Source organism: Diabrotica undecimpunctata, chromosome 2, assembly GCF_040954645.1.
Source record: "Diabrotica undecimpunctata isolate CICGRU chromosome 2, icDiaUnde3, whole genome shotgun sequence".
NCBI classification, from domain to species: Eukaryota; Metazoa; Arthropoda; class Insecta; order Coleoptera; family Chrysomelidae; genus Diabrotica; species Diabrotica undecimpunctata.
Window position 1 is genome coordinate 36,627,402 of NC_092804.1, and position 13,511 is coordinate 36,640,912.

At 34.1% G+C, this 13,511-nt stretch overlaps 1 protein-coding gene and 1 non-coding gene across 2 annotated transcripts; one reads left to right on the plus strand and one right to left on the minus strand.

Moving 5' to 3' along the window:
- Positions 1 to 7,822: 7,822 nt before the first annotated feature.
- LOC140433271 (potassium/sodium hyperpolarization-activated cyclic nucleotide-gated channel 2-like) lies at positions 7,823 to 9,879 on the plus strand. The gene has a single exon (XM_072521302.1). It carries the CDS (start codon positions 7,944 to 7,946, stop codon positions 9,618 to 9,620), a length of 1,677 nt encoding a protein of 558 aa, XP_072377403.1. The 5' UTR covers positions 7,823 to 7,943; the 3' UTR covers positions 9,621 to 9,879.
- Positions 9,880 to 12,261: 2,382 nt separating this feature from the next.
- On the minus strand, positions 12,262 to 12,367 carry LOC140435335 (U6 spliceosomal RNA). The gene has a single exon (XR_011950142.1). It is a non-coding gene; the product is annotated as a U6 spliceosomal RNA (small nuclear RNA).
- Positions 12,368 to 13,511: the final 1,144 nt, after the last annotated feature.

Genomic DNA, 13,511 nt, shown 5'->3' on the forward strand with positions numbered 1-13,511 from the left:
ACATTGCTTACGACAATTATCAATCAATCAAGTAATCAATCCACATAAGTATGAGTTCTGCAATGGTTCTGCTTATTAATAAAAATCATTGTGTTAAAATTCTTGAGTACAGTTTTTCTTGTTTCTTCAGGCGCATTTTAAAAACATTGCTTACGACAATTACAGGTTGCACCTACCTCGTGACTCTGCAGTCTAATTTTTTTCATGACATCTCTCATTCTGCCGTGCTTTTTTCTCTTTTTTGATTCATTCTATCTAGGCACTCCTTCAGTCTCATTTCCACTACTATTGTTTTCTATATTCATTGTTATTTACTTTAAATCACTTGGAAAACAATAAAAACACTAGCTTAACCGACGAACCTAACTCTAAGCTGCGCGTATTAGATCAACGTCTATCAGCTGTTTATATGGACTTTACCCTTTTAGGACCTGTCTGATGAGGATTTGCCTCCTATTGGCGGTATATGCCTAAATTATAATTAACATTTCACAAGAACTAGGCGCTGACCACTTCTACGTTAAAATTGCTACTCGATGGCACCACTAGATCGATTTATGAAAAATTGCGACGTGCCTCCTTCTGGACCTGTACCCTTCATATATGATGGCTGACTATTTTTGGACCATCAAACGAAAATGTCATCAGATTCAACATTCCAGAAAAAGCTGTAAGCGAAAATTTTTCTTTGAATACCTATATGTAATTACCGTTCGTTACTTAAACAATTATCGTACTTTGAAAGTTAGTTGAAAACAAATCATAGATTTAAGACAACAAATTTGCTGTTCTCCTGTGTAATACATCTTCTAATGTCGATAAAGTTGGCATATCAAGTAATTTTTTATCTACAACTTTGACTTCAAAAAGATTTATTATCATAATATACAATTTAAATAATAAACCATTTTAGGCTAATCCTTTCCTGTGTTCATTTGTAGCTGGATACATTTGAGGCATTATGTAAGTATCTAATCAGTAGTATTGTGTTTCATAAAATTTATGGTGAAAAGGGGGTTACATACATTTCAATAATGGCTGTTTGTGACGTTTAATAGCCGAATTTAGAAAGGCAGGGTATTTTGCAATCTGGATTAGAGGGATCTCAATATGGATAATGCAAGTAGGAGAAAATTGTAAATTTGGGGACTAAGGGATAAGAACCACGAACTGAATTACTTTCATAGCTATACATTTGCATATCGACTTTCCGAAAAATTATTGCGATAGCCAGTTATTGTAACATAATACTAGAATTTCGTAATAAAGTAAATATCAAAAAAATATCACCGACTGCCAATAAAATATATATTTGTAAAATAGACTTAAAACTGGACTTTTTGTACACGATAACAGCTTCGTATTGACCAACAAATATTATAAGACGATTGTGTCTACGAGTATTAATACTAATCAAAATCAAAATTATGTAAAATTTATCTCCATCAAAATAGATGGCATAGTCGGCTATATTTATATGTACAGTTGAAAATATAATATTCTCTTTGTCAACAAATGGTTTATGTACAATTTTTCGACCATTAGGTTTAAGTTTTCACTTAAGGCCGTTCCTCACGATTCTGGGCATAGCTAAATTCCAATGTAAAAGTTTATATCAAATAACGCAAAAACTATGGCAGATATTGAGATATAATGATGATATAATAATATTGTACCTATAATATGATATAATCCCTATAAAACGTCTTCCGACGTCCATTTTTCATTTAATTCGGTTGTTCCATTGTTCTTTAAGTTCTTTCGAGCTCATTGAGTTTCTTATTCCTTCCATCCGTGTTTTCTAAGGTAGTCCTCTCTTCTGAATTCCTGTAGGTGTTCATACAGGTACTGTCTTTCATTCATTGGACATGTCCGTACCATTTGAGCTGCTTTCGTTGTATGCAATCCATGACTGTACCTACTATTCTCATACTTTATTGCATCCAGTTCGGCTTTATATCTTTCTTCGATGTCTCTGTTAATCGTCTCGTTTCACAACCGTGTAAATAAAAGCATGCTTTTTACCACAGTTTCATGGGTTGTAGTGCTAGAGAGAGCATGTCAGCTGAGCCAAAATGAAAAATAATCCTCCTTATTGCTTCCACTGGAATAAGCTTGACCGTTCAACTGGGCCCGGACTACCTCCTTCTAATTCTTTAAACTCCTGTTTTGAAATTAATAATTTCAAAATAATACTCATTATTTTGTCTAACTACCTATTTAGTTGTCAAAACAGATACATTATTACCTAAAGAAGTGAAAGTGGTTCAATTTAGAAATTATATAGTGAATAATAAATATTTGAAAACTGATGCACATATTCCTCCCGCGATTTGGGCTTCAAGTACTAATTTTATAAATCGCACTATTAATAGACGTAAATCCTTTCATTTTAATTTCACGAATGTTTTTATTCGCCATATCTCAACATTTCAGAATATTTATCATCAAACTGTAATTCTACGTTAAAAGCCAATTTGTCAGTAAAAAAGTAACAAAAAAAAAACAGAAGGAAATTTAAGACAAAAAACGAATTCGGCAATACTGTGACCCCAAAATATCTTGCTATACATACCTGTATGTACCTTTGCTAAGTTGTGAATTAATTATTTAATAAATAATATTACTCTGGTATACTCGTATTATTCTAATTACCCCATAACCGCACTGAATAGAAGACCTCCCGCTCGCTTTATTCCATAGACCCAAGACTTTTCACTACAGGGGGTGGGTGTCCGGTTGTAAGTAGGTAAAAAGCCCAACTTTAGTACAAGATGACGTTTAGAATATTCTTCGTAAAGAAAGATATTTTTGAAATAGATATCGCACTGAATTTTACCGTTAGGATTTTCGAGGATAAGCCTTAAATGAACTTAATATCCTCTTGGGACTAAACCAAATAAAGTATGATAATATACAAATTTACCACCACAGTATTGTAGAAAACGCACTTTCTCATGATCCAAAATAGGATACCTTAGCTCCATTTTCAAGCAAGTTTCTCTCACGCAGTGTTCATGCTAAGACCTCTAAAGCTTTTTTGGAATGCTCTAAATCTCGTACTAAATCGTTCAACTCTTGGTAATAAAATGCCATCTATCGACGAAAGTTAGTGTCAGCCAATAGGAGAGCATTTGTGCTTCCTATGATTCATGCTAGATTGTGGGACAGAGAATTAACCATGCTCCTAATCCCAATACTAACCAGCTTTTTAAGTTTGACCTAATCTGCTATTTTACTGTCCTCGGTATTCCCAATGGTTCACCTTAGAATCTAATAATTATTGCTGCTTACTTCAGTGTTGTGGCTAGGTTTACTGCCCGAATTTAAATTGACATTTATATATTTATCACTATCACACAAGTTCAAAAGGTTTGGTCCATTTGAGCCTGCTAACTAGGTCTTGATTATCTTACAGTTCTAACACATCCCTATTTGTATGATTGTGGAGTGGTTTTGAGTTGAAATTTATAGAAGGCGCAGATTAAGGTAAAAATCTAAAGTTTGGTTTCGCAAATCAAGAATGGAGTTTAAGTATCTTGGCATCACACTATCTAGCTATGGAAATCTCGAAACAGAAGTGGAAGATCAAGTGAATAGGGCAAACAGAGCCGCAGGTTGCCTGAATGCAACAATATGAAGAAATAAAAATATCAGGAAAGAAATAAAAGGCAGAATTTACAAAACAGTCATCAGACAATAATGACATATGCGGCGGAAACACAAGCTGACACAGAAAGAACAAAAAGAATGTTAGAAACAGCGGAGATAAAAACTTTTAGAAAAATTGATGGTAAAATACTATGGAACAGAGCTAGAAGTACAGATATACGACGTAGATACAAGGTAAAGAACATCGAGCACTGGGTAAAATAGACTAGTAAAGACGACGAGAGACGGTTCTCCAGTAGGAAGACGATCAGTACAACGACCACGAAAACGATGGAAGGTGAACTTACTGGTGTCCTCTTGAAAACAGACAGGATCATGTCTACATAAAACGAAGAAGAAGAAGAATATCACTAATACGGAAAGAGGATTCCTATTCAGACAAAAATAGACAAAACCAAGTGCTCCAATTATAGAGGAATCTCCCTATTTAATACGGCGTACAAAATTTGTTGAATATCCTATTATGTAGACTAACACCTCTTGTAGAAAATGTTATTGGGGAATACCAAGAAGGATTGACGAAAAATAGATTGACCATAGATGAAATTTTTACTTTAAAGCAGCTACTTGAAAAAGCATGGGAATATAATAGAATCGTTCATAATCTCTTTATAGACTTCCGACCAACATACGACAGCATTGAAAGGGAGTAGATATGAAATGTACTGGTAGAACTTTCTATTTTAAAAAACTGATCTAGCTCATTAAAATATATGCAAATGGCTGTAAATCCAGTGTACGGATAGGTAACTAACTCTCAGAATCATTTAAAATAAACAGTGGCCTAAAACAAGGAGATGCACCGTTATCTCTCTTCTTTAAAATAATCCTGGAAAAAATAGTAGTAAGCCTGGCAGAACAGCACAAATTAGAACAGAACTATTGAGCGTAAGTGAAAAAAAATTACTAATAGCATAATACACAGACGACATTGGCATTGTTGAAAACACCATCATCACTCTAAAGAAAACTTTCAACGAGATAGAGATAGTGGCAAGAAAAACCGATTTAATGGTCAAGTAAGAGAAAACTAAATATATCTGCATTAACAAATAAAAGAGACAACATAATATAAGGCAAAATGAACCAATAGACCCATAACTTTGAAATAGTGGAGCATTTTAAATAAGAGTGATAATCACCGCAGACAACGATATCACAAAAGAGATAAAAGGGAGAATTCAGGTAGTAAACAGATGTATAGGCTCCACAACACTATTAAATCCAAAAGCCTAACACTAATCTAAAAATCGTAAGATATAATACAGTGATTAGACCGCTGCTCATGTGATGATGTGAGACGTGGAAACTGATAAAAGCATTGGAAATAAACCTCCGATGTTCTGAGAAAAAAATACTCAGAAGGTCATGTCCATAAATTCAACGATTTGTAAAATAAATAAGTTTTGATTAACCCTTAACTACTGACGTGGATGTTTCAGGACGTAGACTCTGACATGCGGTATGTCATACCGTTGCCTATTCTCCTTTGTTTTTAATATGAATTTATCTTATATCACTGTATTTGTTTTTTATATCAACTACGGAATGATTTTTTACATTACTGTAGCATAATGTACTGCTACAAGTAAAATAAACTTTACTTTTTCAAGAATATTATGAATGCATGCATAATATTTAAAAAAATGGTGGACGTTACTACAAAATCGTTTATAAACTAAATTACAAGAAAAATTGATTACTTGTGACTAACAAATGGTAAAATAATGTTAAAAGAAACAGACTAATGATTTAAACTTAATGAGAAACTAAAATACAAAATTCTGACAATAACCAAAAATTAGAATAAAATAACTAGTCATTTTGCGCGCAAGGTCCGCAATTTTTCTTTGTACACTGTAAGCACACTGGTTTTCCACAAGAAAAGCACACATAAAAAGTCTTTCACTTTAATGCACTTGGGCATAAGTAACACGTCTTCTTTTTCTCAAGCCTTTCTTCAAAATCTGCTTCTTTTGGCGTTTTTGTCCTAGTAGTCGTTCAATACCACATAATAATTCTTTCGGGATTCTGGGATTTTCGAGTCTTCTTTGTAGATAAGGTAAAACTAATTGTTTCACCAACTCCTTTGTGTAGTTTAGCCTTTCCATATTATCTTCTTGTAGTGATTGGTACACAATATGCGAATTAACAGCACCTATATCAATGATGCGATAAAAAATAGTAATGATGCCATCGGCGAGAACGACGTTTTACAGAATATTTGGCACACTTGGCATCTAAAGTATCGACACCTCCTTTCGTACGATTATAATGAGCTATAATTTCTGGTTTTCCAGGAATCTGATCCGTGCCTATTTAATGGTGCATCGAAGAAATAAGTAAAACAGCCCTCGATTTTTTTGGCACATGGGAAATTAGGGATAAACTTTTCGTAAATCCGTAAGTAGTTGAATTTACTTGCCTACATCGGTGTGGCTAGAATTTCCGTTTATTTTTCTTGAGGGGTTCCCACATACGTTGACTTCTTTACTTTTAACTGCTTTACTAATTCTATAGAACTAAACCAATTATCAGCTGTGATATTACGGTTAGTTCCATAAATAGGTTAAGCAAGCCGAAGAACAGATTGAGTTGGTTTATTCATCTTCTTTTCTTCTCCAGATAACCCAGTTCCGTCAGTGTCCTTGCCTCCATATATATAGGCATTGTATAAGTAACTTGTTCGTGCATCAGTCAGGCACATTATTTTAATGCCATATTTCACAGGCTTATTAGGCATATACATTTTAAACCTACACCTTCCCCTAAAGCCGACCAACATTTCATCAATACAAATAAATGTGCCTACGGAATACAGTTTTTGACAATTTGATATGAATATATTAAATATGTTACTAATGGCTGCTGTTGGATCTATCTTTTTTCTTTCTTCTCTATCCAGAGGGTTATAAAAACGTAAACATTTTAGAAATATTGAAAATCCTTCTTTTGACATAACACATCGGAATATACCTCTACCAGTGCCATCTGTAGCAAATATAGAATTTATATCTTCGTCATTGGATTTGAAAGCTGATGAGTATAAAAGCAATTCCAAAAAGGCTTTTAGTTCTATTTCATCAATTTCATTTAGTTCTGGTCTATTCATTCTTTTATAGTTTTCACGAATTGCACGTAATTTATTATTTGTCCATTTACGTATTTCTTGTATTATATCCTCAGAAATAAGAAAATTAAAAAAAAAATGATGAAGTTTCGTTTCTTACATCTCTGGACCGCACAGCTGGTACTTTTATTACAAGGTTGTGTAACGGAGTTCTTACATTTTTCGAGGGTGCTGTACCATTATCATTTAAATAATATTCGTCTTCAGAACTTTCCGACTGCTCACTTCCGGTGTGAACTTTGAATACATACTTCTTCGCTTGCATCGTCAACATCACTATCACTAAAATATTCTAAATCACTAGGTACTTCGTCAGCCCATTGAGATAAAACAGCCTCAAAATCATCATCTGAAAGCTTTACAGTTTTGCGGCTAAATTTAGAACAACTGGATGAACTTGCTGCCATACTAACAGCAAAAGAATACACTACACTGCTTTTAACTATAGAAACGTAAATACTGACATGCGGTACTTGATACCGCAAGAAAACTTTATGTCAACGTAGCTCAAAGACTAAACGTGTACTAAAACTGGAGCAGTTGAGAGCAGGTACAATTAAACCCCACTTGAAGGTACACAGATGGTGTTCTAAAAATCTTTTATAAAACACGTTTTACAACAAAATATATTTTCGGCTCGGTATGGCATACCGCACGTCAGTGGTTAAGGGTTTTAAGTTTTTGAAAATACTTTAATTGAGTAGGCTTTTGGTAAGTACCTACCTATATATTTTTTATATTCTCGAATCACCTGAAAAATGATCACCAGCCGTCACTAGTTATATACCATATATCACTATACAGAAAGGAACTAAATTGCTTGGGTCACATGTAGGTCTTATCCTGGTTAAACTGTTCTTTATCACAATAAAAATATTTTAACAGAAAATTTTCGTAGATTGGTCTTTCTATAAAATGCCGTTCAAATATAAGCCAGCTAGTTGGTCACACGAACTATGAATGCCAATAACATTTATCTATTTACAGGATGACAATCGGCTTTACAACTGTCAACTTTATTTATATTCACATAAAAACAAACACCTCTTCTGATAAATTATTGAAAATTAAATCAATCTCTCTTATTAATATTAAAGTTGTCAAAAATAGTAGAATTTAAAGTGGAGTACATTTGTCAAAAATGCCACATTTTTGTATATTACATAAAAGTAGTACCGTATCCGATTATGTTGGTGTTCCTAAATCGAAACTTAAACTTGCTCTTAGAAGTTTATTTATCATATCCGAGCATAACGTGTTCAGTTCTGTCTACTTTAGAAGTGAGAAAGAAATCAAGTTAGAGAAGATTAGACAACTTGAGTTGGGCTACTCCTTCATTATACATCCGTTTAGTAAGTTTCGTATGTACTATGAGTATTGGCTGGTGTTTCTTTATGCAGCAATTGTAACCGTCAAAGCTTTCGATGCAGGCATTCGTGATGCAGGAGCTGGAAGTTGTCCAATCCCGGAAAACTTTCATTATCAAGACCGGGACAATGCATTTAAATTATACGCCTATATTTCTACCACCATAGATATTATATCTTGGACTGATATATTGATTAACTTTATTACAGGATATGAGGTTTCAAAAATGCAAATTATAGAGCTACAGCCAACAAAGATAGCGAAAAGATATTTGTTTAGATCTTTCTTTCTTATAGACCTACTTGGCGCCGTTCCGAGGTTTACTTTAAGATGTTTTATGGATAAACCTCCATTAGTAGCGTTAGGAATACAAAACATCTTCAGCTTACTTAAAGGAATTAGATTCTTTTCATTATTGAGGATTATAACCCGAGTTCTAACACAGTTGGGAGTAAAATCAAGATCTTGGATTTATGGAACATGCTACTTTGCCATCTTCATGTTCATCCTTCACTACGCAACGATGGTGATGCTTGGTTTGCCTCGAATTACCAGAGTTTATTTAGGGAATGGTAACTGCACGCTGACTGTAAAGCGAGAACAGGCCCCGCTACACCTTCAGTACACGGATTATATGTTTGAAACTTCCGCTTATTTTCTTCAAGTAGCGCTACCAAAATCGTACTACAGAGATTTGTATATTGAGGAAGTAATCTTAGCAATATTTTTTTGTATGGCTGGTAAAATAGTAATGACGGTTATGTGGGTAGCTCTAGCTGCTAGTATTTTAAACTCCCAGTCGGGTAGCACAAGATATCAAGCTCTTATTGTCCAGGTAGAAGAATTTATGAAGCAAAGAAATCTTCCTTTAGATTTAAGACAAAGAATTCTGCAAAATTTTTATTTCAAATACCAAGGCAATTATTTTCGTGAAGATATTCTTACGTTCTTACTTTCTGATCGTTTAAAAAAAGAGGTCAAGTTACACCTTTACAGTACAATTACAGAAAAAGTAGGAATATTTAACATATTAGATATAGAAGATCTGAATGACGTGCTAAAAGTTCTAAGATCTGAAATAATTCTTCAGTCTGATTACATTTACCAATCAGGAGCACATGGTGAATGCATGTATTTTATAGCAAGTGGTACAGTGGCTGTATACACCCATAATAGACAGGAAATGTGCCATCTTGTGGACGGTGACTATTTTGGCGAGATTTGTTTGATGACTAGATCCAGTGTACGTCCCTTAACTGTCTCAGCTGTCGAAACCTGTCAAGTGTACAAGTTGTATCAAGACGATTTTGAAAATACTTTAGGTAAAAACAAAAAAGTAATGAAGAAAATGTTCTCTCGAATGGAAAAGATGTTAAAAAAAGCTGAGTATTTAGAGAAACTTTACAGGAAAACTATATTCGAAGCGACCTACCGTTATAACACTAATTAATTAATTTATTTATTTAATTTAATTTACAATATTTAATATTTTACTATTACAATACAGTTATATTTTATATTTTGCTGATATTTTTAACAACAGGATTTTGTCCATTGATATGAGTAAGTGAATGAATAATCAAGATAAAAATGTGAAATAAATAAGAGTGTGTATTTCCTATAGACTTTATGACAGAATTGGTTTTTTTTTTTATTTTTTTTACAAACTTGCATCAACCTGTAAAAAATATTAACAATAATTAAATAGCGTAACAAATGAATCTTGTATAAATAGTTTCTTGCTTTTAGATATTGGATAATCACTTTGGCACTGCATTTTAAGAATAGTTCTCTCAAATTCTCCGGGATTCCGAATTTAAATCTTTCCGCACTGTGTAACGGGCACTCCACTAGAAAGTGTTTTACTGTTAGCGGGGTCTCGCAAGCATAACACTCCGGTTGGGGATCCTTTGTCATCAGATGTCCATGCGTAAGGCGACTATAACCAAGCCACAGTCTTGTGATGATAACCTGAGAAAAACGATTGGTGGAACTATCAGACCATGGTTGAAATATTGTTTTTGTCTCAAGTAATTTTGCCTGTTTTTGTGCCATCTGCTATTCCATACGTTAACCATTTTGCTGTGGAAATATGATTTAAGATCTGTCGCTGGAGTTTTTGGATATAACTCAATAGTTGTGTCCTCTAAGGCTTCTCGTGCATATATATCCACCAGATCGTTTCCCGTTATTTCAATATGAGATGGCACCCATAGGAAAGCGATGTTTCTGTGATTTGGGTTGTGCAATTCTTGTCTAATGAGTTTTTGCCACAGGATGGGAAGAATAGATTTTTGAGATGATTTCTAGAGAACTTAGTGAGTCAGTAATTATTAAGAAGTTAGTTTTTGTAACACATTTTGTAGACATTTTGTAACGTGACATATGGCTTTATATATTGCAAAGAGTTCTCCTGTTAAAATAGTATTAGTCTCCGCTAGTCAATACTTCTTTATTTCATCTTTTGTTACAAAGGCAGAAGCTACACAACGTTCTGTTCTAGATCCATCTATGAATAACTGTTTGAAGGAAGAAAATTGAGAAATTAAGGTTTGATATTTAGAATTAATTAGATGACGATTGTTTTCTTTCCTATTTTCTGATAATAGATCCAAATTTATGTGAGGAGAAGATATTAGCCAAAGAGGGGAAGTTGGCATCTTGCTAGAATAGATTTCGGGGACTTTAAGGTTTAATTCATTTATGATTCGTCTGCATCTTTCGTAAAAAGGAATGTGGGTTTTTGTGTGCTGGATATTCGAGCAGCGAATGGTTTGGTGATATTGTAAAAAGTACCGCTTCGATGCATATGAGAGCATTAATTCCTGTCTTCTTAAATCTAATGGTAGTTCACCGAGTTCGGCCGATGGACTTAAGATAAGGGTTGTTCTAAATGCACCGCTTATTATTCTAAGAGCGTTATTTTGAATTGTGTCTAACACTTTTAGAGTTGTTGTTGAAGGAGACGAGTAAGCGTGGCATCCATAATCGATCTTGGAGCGACTCAGATTTTTATATAATATGAGTAGAGTTCTACCGTCCGCTCCCCAATTCGTACCAGAAAGACATTTCAAGAGGTTTAGTCTTTTTTGACATATAGCTGATATATATTTGATGTGGTCCTTCCAGATTAGAGCTTGATCAAATATTAAACCTAGAAATTTAATTGTATTTACATATTCAAGTGTCTGACCCCCAAGTTTTAAAGTAGGTATTTCTTTTATCTGTTTTGGTCTCTTTGAGAATATGATGCAGCGAGTTTTAGATGAAGCAAATTGAAAGCCACTCTTTTTAGACCATGCTATAAATTTATCGAGTTGATCTTGTAGTAATTTGGCCATATTTTGTTTCCATTTAAGAATATTATAAGATCATCCGCGTACAATCTCGCTTGAATGGGTTTGTTCATTGATTTGATTATATCATTAATAGTTATAAGGAAAAGCGTCGGGCTGATTACCGAGCGTTGGGGTGTACCATTTTTTTGATATCTCATATTAGATAGAAGACCGTTTACTTTTACCTTGAAATTTCTATTTAAGAGAAAAATTTTAATAAAAGCAAGTATATTTCCTTGATTCCATGATGATTTCCATGATTCCAGTGTTGAAATTATCTTGTGATACCAAGCCGTATCAAATGCTTTGTGCAAATCAAAATAAATTGCAATACATTTTTGGTTGTTGTAGAATGCGTTATTAATATATGATTCTATATCTACTAAATTGTAGATAGTCGATCTTAAAGGACGAAATCCAGATTGTTCATTAATCAGTTGGTTATTTCTTCCAGACACCACAATAAACGTTTATTTATATTTCTTTCTAAAAGCTTACAGATTACACAAGTTAGAGACACTGGACGATAAGAATCTGCTTTGTTTTGTGGATTATTAGATTTTAAGATGGGAATGGGTATAGCTGTTTTCCATAAATAGGGAAATTCATGTTTGTCCATATACGATTATATATTTTTAATAATATTTCTACTGCTTTGCCAGGTAGAGTGTTATAGGTGTTTCAAAAAAGAAGCTGGGATGTCATCGAGGCCAGGGGATGTGTCCTTTAAATAATCTATCATCTCTCTTAGTTAAAAATGTGGAACGCTTCACGATTTTGAGTGTATCCTTGCGCAGGGGCCATGCTAATCTTCTCTGTATCGTTCCAATTTTAGTATATGTACCGCCAAAGCGAGTACAGACTTGGTTTTTAATAACTTGCTTCTGTCTGCTTATACTGTATTTGACGAATTTCCGACTGTTTTGGATTATCGCTTTTGTAGACACTCGACAGCCAATGGTCCACTCTACTGTACAACATGAGAAGTACGAAAGTAAATTGCCCTAGTAATGAAAATATGAAACAAGTAATGTCTAAATAGGATTTAAAAAATCTTTTATAATCATTTTCAACAGTATTAACCCTAGAACACTCTCGTACGTAATGGCTTAATACTCTTAACACGTAAAATTTACGTATAGAATTAACAAATCTAAGAACAGTGGTAAATTAACCAAGCATTTATTGCAAATATAAATACACAAAAAAACTCTTACTAATAACATATTTAATGAAAAAAGAAATGACTCGCTTCCATATGTTATTGTGGGACGAATTTTTGTCTTCTTTATTATTGTAATTCTTATTTTTGCTGGTATTGAGAGCATTTTTTATTTAAGTACCTACTGTCATTAATGAGTAATATGCCCTATTTCCTGCAATGATCCTGGCTGCCACGTCGTTTTCATATTTATTTTCAGATGTTATGATCGCTCTCAAGTACTTGAATTCTTTGACGACTTCAAAGTTGTAGTCAGTGATTGTTACGTTTTGTCTAACCCTTGGTCTTGGGTTCTTCATAACCACCATGTACTTGGTCTTGTCCTCTTTGACCTTCAGACCAACTTCCTTGGCTCCGTTTTCGAATAGGGTGAAAACTTCTTTTGCATCTCTGGTGGATTGTGCAATTGTGTCCACGTCATCCGCAAACGCCAATAGTATTTTTGATCGTTGGGCGGCAAATCCGTTTGTCAGTTGTGGTTGAGCTTTCCTTACCATATTTTCCAGTGCAAAATTAAATAACAGGGGGGCGAGAGGATCTCCTTGTCTAAGCCCGGCGTCCATAAGGAATTCCTCCGACGTGGTGCTGCCAGTTCTGATCCATGCGGAAGCGTTCTCTGTGCTCACCTGTGCTAATTGTACCAGCTTTCCAGGTACGTTTCCCATTTCTACCATGGTCTCCCACAATGGTTCTCTGCTAACAGAATCATAAGCTTGTTTAAATTCCACGAAGATTTGGTGTACATCGCGGTTGAATTCCCAGTTTTTTTTTACACCTGGCG

What these genes read in the sequence shown, in the direction of transcription:
- LOC140433271 (XM_072521302.1), top strand. Translation starts at nt 7,944, where the DNA reads ATGCCACATTTTTGTATATTACATAAAAGTAGTACCGTATCCGATTAT.